The sequence below is a fragment of the Myotis davidii genome, unplaced genomic scaffold (assembly GCF_000327345.1).
Source record: "Myotis davidii unplaced genomic scaffold, ASM32734v1 scaffold1, whole genome shotgun sequence".
Lineage (NCBI taxonomy): Eukaryota > Metazoa > Chordata > Mammalia > Chiroptera > Vespertilionidae > Myotis > Myotis davidii.
Genome location: NW_006294681.1, coordinates 3,155,157 through 3,162,314, shown reverse-complemented (window position 1 = coordinate 3,162,314; position 7,158 = coordinate 3,155,157). Strand labels below are relative to the sequence as shown.

The 7,158-nt window shown below is 38.9% G+C and overlaps 1 protein-coding gene across 1 annotated transcript in view; it reads left to right on the top strand.

Annotated features, from left to right (window-relative positions):
* The first annotated feature begins 3,748 nt into the window (after nt 1-3,748).
* RAB2A (RAB2A, member RAS oncogene family) overlaps nt 3,749-7,158 on the top strand; it is a 41,914-nt gene continuing 38,504 nt past the window's right edge. Inside the window, exons 1-2 of the mRNA XM_006769049.2 lie at nt 3,749-3,847; nt 6,028-6,095. Of these exons, the coding sequence (XP_006769112.1) occupies nt 6,048-6,095 (48 nt within the window). The 5' untranslated portion in view covers nt 3,749-3,847; nt 6,028-6,047. The remainder of the gene's footprint in view (nt 3,848-6,027; nt 6,096-7,158) is intronic.

Sequence of the window (7,158 nt, the reverse complement as noted above, 5' to 3'; positions counted from 1 at the left end):
ATAAGGGAGACTGCTATGCAAAAAGGTGAATGTTACTGCTTTTAAAGAAGGAAGATGGATGTATGAACTGACAAAGTATAATATGATACGTGCTTAATAATGTTTAGAATATTCTGGCCTTGGCATGGGATAAAGTGTTAGCCTGCCTTTAGGCATTGGGGAACAAAAAAGAAGCAGATATAGTATCTCTCTTATTCTCCACATGCTAGCTCTTGTATTCCTTACAATACCCTTATGAATAAGGTAGGTGGTAGTATGATAACCATCTATATAATAAAAGCCTAAACGACCATTACGGCAGAATGACCAGAATGACTGGTTGCTATGATGCGCACCGGAGCTGCCCCCTGGTGGTCAGTGTACTCCCACGGAGGGAGCCTGGTCAGCCAGAAGCCGGGCTCATGGCTGGTGAGCGCAGTGGGCGGTGGGAGGAGCCTCTCTTGTCCACAGCAGCACTAAGGAGCAGCAAAAAGGCGGGCGATAAGGAGCAAGGGGTCCCGGATTGTGAGAGGGTGCAGGCCAGGCTGAGGGGACAACCCCCACCCCCAGTGCATGAATTTTGTGCACCGGGCCTCTAGTTACATAAATAAGCAGACAAGGCCTAGAGATCCAAACAACTTTTTCTACCAGTATCATACACAGGATTCAAATTTAATCCAGTATATTTGTTATCTCTTAAATTGGTGTTGTACTTTGAAATGCAGAAAGCTACAATAGTAAAAGTTGACCAAATGTAAAGCACAGGACTAGGTATTACTATGAGGGATTTAAAAAGTGGCGCCAGCTGGTGTGGCTCAGTGGTTGAACATCTACCTATAAACAAGAGGTCACAGTTAGATTCCTGGCCAGGGCACATGCCTGGGTTGTGGGCTCAATCCCCAGTAGGTGGCATGCAGGAGGTAGCTGATGTTTCTCTTTCTCCCTCTCTCTTCCTCTCTCTAAAATCAATAAAAACCTATTTTAAACAAAAATAAAACACTGGAAGGGCAGAAGATTGGGTGTTGTGGATGGGGCTGAAAGATGACATCACAAAAAGAAACAAACAGTTCAAGGGAAAAGGAGAGGTTAAAACTTAGGTAAGGTCCTCTACCCAAAGGATTGGGCTACACAGTGACTTCCTTCAAAGAGTATATATGTGATATATAGAAAGGGAAGGAAAAAAAGTTATTTTGTGGTAGAGAAACTTGGCAAGCTACCTCAGCCAGGTGATCAAGGTTAACATCAGTAGTAATTAGTCAGTTGATAGTATATTATTTTGATGTGATAAAAATTGTACACTGTGATCTTCCCCCCAAACACCCATAATTACAGTTAATCATTGGAGAGAAAAATCAGACAAAACCCAATTAAGGGACATTCTACAATATACCTGACCAATACTCCTTAAAACTGTTAAGGTCATCAGAAACAAAGAAAGTGAGAAACTATCACAGCCAAGAGGAACCTAAGGACACATGACATTCAAATGTAATGTGGTATCCTGGTTGGGATCATGGCAGAAAAGGGGCATTAGGTAAAAACAAAGAGGTTTCCTAAAGAATACAGGTTAAGTAATGAACTACTCAAGTTAAGGCTTCTCCACTCACTGCTGTGTCTATAGGTGCTCAGCAAATAATAAAAAGAGAACTCATTAAAAATGTTAAAAACTCTAAGTGATAGAACCATCAGATCTAAATGGTAGAGTTAGAAAGGAATAACTATCATCATTTCTGGCTCAATTCTCAGCACATTTAGTACAAATCAAATTGGTAATCTCTCTCAGGCAGCTATCTTCCTGAGGTAGTGGGAAAAATTCAGAATTAGCTATATGTGCAAATTTACTCTTTTTTAAAATTTTGTATAAGAGTTTATTTAGGCCAAACTGATGGCAATGTCCAGGAAGCAAGATCTCAAATGTTTTTCTCTCCTTTTTTAATGGATAGCTAAGACAATTTTTGTAGTAAGATAGGAAGGAAAGAAAGAGACTTTATAACACTTGCTTTGTATCCATATGTGCTGGAGATACATTCTTGAATGTGGCCTCTATCTTAATGGAGCTTGTGTTCTGTTGGTGGTCACATTCTGTTGTGGGAGAGCCAATCATTCAGCATAATTAAGTGACTTATCTCTCATAAGACAGCAAGTGACAAGATGTTCATTGTCCTTCTCTCATGAGTTTATAATCTAGAAGACATTGAACAACTTAGTTTAAGTGTCACTTCCTCAGAAAGACCTCTGTCCCTTCAGTCTAAATTAAGTCTCTTCTGTTACTCTAATAACACTTTATTCTCTTCTTTCAAATGGTGATTATTATAATTATTTCAAATTACAACTCATACAAATTATTTGGGCATTCATCGTGTTTAATTTCTCTACCTGTATTAGACTGTAAGGATGGAAGCATAACAGTTCTCCACACAATTGTATTTTCAAGTCCCTGGTGCAGTGCATAGTTAGCATTCAACAAAGACTTTTTGAGTGAATGAATGAATGAATGAATGAATGGAAATGAATGAATGATGACTGCCTTTAGTGTTTTGTAGAAGTGCAGGATGCTATCAAGTAAGCAGACTTGGTCTAGTGTGAGGATAAGTACCTGGAAATGAATAGGAAGATGGTGGTATTGATGTTCAATATATAATTCTGATTAGAAGGCAAGTAGGACGAATATAGAAAATAGGCCTTCAATTTAGGAATGTAGGAGTTATTTATAACCGTAATGCAGTGAAATTTGGAGGTAGAGTGAAGGAATGCAATTCAGATTAGAGTTCATCCTGAAATGAATTAGTCAGAAGATACAAGAGCTTTTTCCAGAAAAGTTGATCCAAACATGCTAGCTTACTTATTTACTAGAGGCCCGGTGCACGAATTTGTGCATGGGTGGGGTCCCTTGGGGTGGCCTGTGGGGATTGGGCCCTAGCTCGCACCCCCAGCCTTGCCGCCCCCTAACCTCACCTGGCACCCCACTGTGGCCTGGCGCCACCCGCTCACCTGCTCCACCATCCTGCCATGATCCTGCTCTCTCAGCTGCCTCCACCTGCTGCCTGCACCATGTCGCCAACGCCCGCCATGTTCTATGCTGCCCCCTGGTGGTCAGTCCACATCATAGCAAGCGGTCGAACTTGCAGTTGAACAATTTGCATATTTAGGGTAGAAAAGAAGATATACTACAAAAAGAGGAAATTGTTTTTAGATATTTTTACTATTACACAAAAAAGGAAACGTGAACACTTAATAACATGAGTACTATGGTAGAGGCTACTGGGAGGATCTCAGTTATCCTCTGGGAGTTATGCCCACTTTCATCTTTCATATGAAATGTTGAATGAATAAGAAAGTCTAAAAGGATGTTTTGGATTGGTTAACATCTTCCATCTAAATTCTCAGTCCTCTAATTTCTTTCTTTCTTTCTTTTTTTTAATCCTTACCTGAGGATATTTTTCTGTTGCTTTTTAGAGAGAGTGGGAAGAGAGAGGGAAACACAAGAGAAATATCGATGCGAGAGAAACACATCGATTGGCTGCCTCCTGCACAAGGCCCAACCAGGGTTCAGGCCAGGGAGGAACCTGCAATTGAGATACTTGCCCTTTATTGAAATCAAACCCGGGACCCATTGGTCTGCAGGCCAACGCTCTATAGCCCTCTACTCTCTTAGGAAATGAGAGCACTGAGAAATCATGGTAGATTGTTCACAGAGCACCAGAAACCCTGGCTGCCTCTTTTCCATGTGCTTTTATAAAATTTCTTAATTTCTGTGAGTTTGGTGTCTTAATGTTGTTGTTTTTTTAACTTTCAGGTGTTGGTAAATCATGTTTATTGCTGCAGTTTACAGACAAGAGGTTTCAACCAGTGCATGACCTTACTATTGGTAAGTTTTATAAAAGAGATGAGAAGCATTCGAAAGTTTTGAGTAGTGGAAATGGAAGATGCTTTCAGTTGCGATCAACTAGGGTCTAATTAAATAGCTATGAGTCAACAAAAAATCAGTGAAACTTGATTTGTTGCTGTGCAGAGTTCAGTCTCCATCACTTTTTAAAAATATAATAAATAATAATGCTAATTTTGTAAAAGTGATTGAAATGCAGCAGGACATTAATACTTGTTTTTTTAACTATTGTTGAAAGTATTACATATATCCCTCTTTTTCCCCCATTGACCCCTTCTAACCTTCTCCTGCCCCCCACCCCAGGCCTTCCCCACACTATTCTCTGTGTACATGGGTTATGCATATATGCATACAAGTTTTTTGGTTGGTCTCTTCCCACCCACCCAAGACATTAATAATATTTTTTATTGTATTTAATGATTAAACAAATGAGAAACAATATAGCATAGGGGTCAGAAGCATCTTTGAGCCCTGGAAACAGCACCTGTACAGTGGTCCTGCAGCAGAGGTGGTTTTAGCCAGTCAGTTTCAGTATCTTCATCCCTCTACCCCAGATGTCAGTCCCAGAGAAGCAGCGTCTGCCTGCCTTGTCTGGCCACCCTTGATAACAGTAAAGGGCCTGTTTCTAGTTTGTAGTTGTTTTTTGTCAAATTTAACATTGTGCATTGGATTAAAGAAATCTTTTTTTAAAAAATATATTTTTATTGATTTCAGAGAGAAAGGGAGAGGGAGAGAGAGAGAGAAACATCAGTGATGAGAGAGAATCATTGATTGGCTGCCTCCTGCACCCCGCTACTGGGGATTGAGTCTGCAACCCAGGCATGTGCTCTTGACTGGAATCGAACCCAGAACTCTTCAGTCCATGGGCCGATGCTCTGTCCACTGAGCCAAGCTGGCTAGGGTGGATTAAAGAAATCATGAATTCCAAGGGCATTGCACTTTTTTCTTTTTTTATTGTGGTTAAAAGCCCATTTATGACAATAGATTCATGAAAAGGCTTCAATTTTGTCAAATATCAGTGATATATAGTATTTTGTACTGTTGTACATTCTTTTTAAATATATTTCCTAGAACATTTGTACCACTTTTTTCCCTCAACTCCTCTCATTTTTATGTCATTAATGGTAAGCTGATGATGGTTATGTTGTGTGACCTCTCACCTCGTAACATAGGATATATATGACTATATATATACACAAATATAGTGTGTCCCCCCAAAATGTATACACACTTTAACATCTGATAACTCAAATTTAAAAATGAAATGTATTTTAATAAACACTACTCTTCTGAAATCATCTCCTTTTTTTCTCCTTACCTTTTGATAATTAAATGAATACTTTCAAACATGATGATAAATGCAAGGAGAAAGACCAAGTAGTAAACTTGTAAGTGTAAAGTTTGTATTCCCTTTCACTTGCAATTTGCCTAAAATCATAATCATAAGTTGAAAATGTACACAGAAAAGTTTCATATTTATTATTGGCAAAGATATTTGCCATGGAATAAAGTTTATGACATATTGACTGAAAAGCAAATGCAGAACAGCATTTATATGTTCTCATTTACATAAAACTATATACTTATTCTGTGCATATATATATTCATAGAGCAGTGTCTGGAAATATGTTTTAACAGTGGTTATCTCTAGTTGATAGCAATTACTGGGAACCAAGTCTATGATGTTGAAATTCTTCTATCCCTTTCAGTGATTTTTATATGACATTAGTCATTTTTAAGAAATGTTAATATTCGTTACTAATAATTGTGGTGTTTTTTAAAATATATTTTTATTGATTTCAGAGAGATAGAAACATCAGTGATGAGAAAGAATCATTGATTGGCTGCCTCCTGCACGTCCCCTACTGGGGATTGAGCCTGCAACCCCGGCATATGTCCTGGATAGGGATCGAACCCAGGACGCTTCAGTCCGCAGGCCAACACTCTATTCACTGAGCCAAACCGGCCAGGGCAGCTTAAGTCTTATTAGCACCTCTACCTTAGCTTATATGTTTACTAAGGATAGGAGCTGTATTTGTAAATATTCATCTGTATATCACCTGGCATAGCATGTCCTCCAACTAAATGTCTTTTTTTTTATCCTTAAATGTGAAATAGATTCCCACTATATTATGTAACAAATCGTTTTCTACTCTATTCAGGTGTAGAGTTCGGTGCTCGAATGATAACTATTGATGGGAAACAAATAAAACTTCAGATATGGGATACGGTAAGTATAGCAAAAATACATTGTATGACTTCAGAAAAGTTGTTCTATAAAAGTACATTGTATGTTTATTTTGTTTTCATGTTATTTTATGCCTGTTATGATTTGTTAAACACACACACACCCCTACAGCCATGAGATGAAATGTGGTACCAAGAAAGATTAGTTTTTCTTCTTTTTTTTTTAATCCTCACCTGAGAATATGTTTGTTTATTTTAGAGAGGGGGGAATATAGAGGGAGGGAAAGTGCGAGAGAAACATCCACGTTAGAGAGAAACATTGATCGGTTGCCTCCCATACATGCCCTGACTAGGAATCAAACCCTTAACCTTTCAACCCACTAAGCCACACTGGCCAGGGCAAGATTAGTTATGCATTATTTTCAACAGGTGTACCCCAGCTATTAGATGTTGGTGAACATGAATGCTCAGGCTGTGGTCTAAACATAAATACTACAGAAACTATGTTTTTAAGAAAAACAAGCAGCATGTCTGAAATACACATGTAAGGTAAAATATGAATGCCAACACTGTAGAATCTTGATCTGACAGTGTATTAATTTTACAAGTTTGATTTAGTCCCAACCACTTGAAGCCACCTTGCTTTCAATCCTAATTCTATCATTTACATTTACTGACTGCCTATTACTTCCTATATAATTTTTAAAAACCTTTTTATTGAATTTATTGGAGTGACATCCTTATCTAATAAAAGAGAAACATGGTAATTGGCGTACAACCGCTACCCTTCCCATTGGCTAATCAGCAAGATATGCAAATTAACTTCCAGCCAAGATGGCGGCCAGCAGCCAGGCAGCTTAAACTGAACATGAGGCTTGCTTGCTTCAGTGACGGAGGACTCCAACATTCCCCGCCTGCCGCTCCAGGCCTCTGAGCTGCAATTCTAAGCAACTATGTAACAAATATAGAAGCTAAACAAAACCCCAGAAACCAGCTTTAGTCCACCAGGCTTCAGCCATCAGGATCGCAACATTGTAAACAAAGGCCAGAAACCTACTTTCAGCAGCAGAGGCCTAAGAGCTGGAGCCCAGCCTCAAAGCTAATGG